The 1384-nt window shown below is 59.8% G+C and overlaps 1 protein-coding gene across 1 annotated transcript in view; it reads right to left on the bottom strand.

The window, feature by feature from the left end:
• The window catches only part of TUBB4B (tubulin beta 4B class IVb), a 1972-nt gene extending 931 nt beyond the window's left edge, over positions 1–1041 (bottom strand). The window contains exons 1-2 of the mRNA XM_015572349.1: positions 999–1041; positions 11–157 (exon numbers count right to left, since the gene is read on the bottom strand). Coding sequence (XP_015427835.1) covers positions 11–157; positions 999–1041 — 190 coding nt within the window. The remainder of the gene's footprint in view (positions 1–10; positions 158–998) is intronic.
• Positions 1042–1384: the final 343 nt, after the last annotated feature.

Raw genomic sequence — 1384 nt, 5'->3', positions numbered from 1 at the left:
GGCCCCGTGCCCCCGCCCAGCGAGTGGGTCAGCTGGAAGCCCTGCAGGCAGTCGCAGTTCTCGCACTCCTTCCGCACCACGTCCAGGACGGAGTCCACCAGCTCGGCGCCCTCCGTGTAGTGCCCCTTGGCCCAGTTGTTGCCGGCGCCACTCTGACCTGCGAGAGAGGGCAGCAGGTCACTCTGTGGCCAGGCAGGTGTCACCCGTAACCCCTGGGCCAAACATCCTGGTGCGAGGTGACACAGCTCGCCCTACAGGTAAAGCAGGTGGACCCCAACTAAGGAAACCGCCTGCCTCGTTAAAAATTAACTCCGGGGTTGAACCGAGACACTTAACAATAAGCCGGCCCCTCCCACTCGGCCCTGCCAATTCCCAAGGACAGATGAGCCGCCACCGCGCTCTCTGCGGGGAGATTACATCGCCGCTCGCCCCGCCCGGACAGCTGGGCCTCCCTCCCAAAGCGGCTTTGGGCGGCGGATTGAGTGACACGCATGCTGCTGGGGAGGCGATCAGGAGTGAAATGAAACACTGGGCCTGGGTTAAGCAGACACAGGGCTCTCTGAGCTGGGAGTCCTGAGGGTGGGGAACCTTTGATCACCCTGAAAGGCAGGTTCACAAAGACTGAACAGCTAGGTCTCCAGGTCCGTGTATCCTGCTTAGTTCAAGTGGGAATTGCTGCACTTAAAGGTTGGGGTGACCTTACATACCCCTCCTTGGGCAGGCCTGAGCCAAACGGCTCATGTAAGCAAATGGATTCTAACCTAACGGGTGTGTGTGCATGTGCGTGTATGCTTGTGCGTGTGTGTAAGAATAAATTAGGGTTCATCAAGATTTTGGTTGAAAAGAGACTTCACAGAGGGGTGGGTGTGAGAGGGTGGAGGATGGCACGTCTGAGTTTACTTTGGTCTTGGTTTGGGCTCCGAGAGCCAGGGATACAGAGATCCTTGCATTCCTAGACGCCCAGGAAATATCCGGCCTAAGAAACGTCGCCAGCAGGCCTGTGTCGCACTGGCCGGCCTGCAGGTGCACGATCTCCCTCATGGTGGCGGCGGCGCGGATGGAAATACAGAAGCAGGAGCCGAGCAGCGGGCGCGCAGAATGCTACAACCGACGCTCCGCCGCCGTTTATATACCCGTAGCGCCCGCCTCCTCCAGCTTCCTATTGGGCTGCCAGAACGAGGCTGGCCAGCGGCCTCGTTTGATTGACTGCAGCCCCGTCAATCGAGCCGCCTAACGCCCGCCTCCTCAACTCCGCTCGCTGTTTATTGGCCAGGCGAGGCCCCTGCTCTCGCTAGTGCAGGACCCCCCCCATCGCGCTGCGGCGCTCAGCTCATTGGGTGTTTCAAATGATTGATTTTTCCTCCCATTGGCTGGCCCCGGAGAG

This window comes from Myotis davidii, unplaced genomic scaffold (assembly GCF_000327345.1).
Source record: "Myotis davidii unplaced genomic scaffold, ASM32734v1 scaffold609, whole genome shotgun sequence".
NCBI classification, from domain to species: domain Eukaryota; kingdom Metazoa; phylum Chordata; class Mammalia; order Chiroptera; family Vespertilionidae; genus Myotis; species Myotis davidii.
The sequence above is the reverse complement of the archived record's forward strand: the minus strand, read 5'-3'. Positions and strand labels throughout refer to the sequence as shown.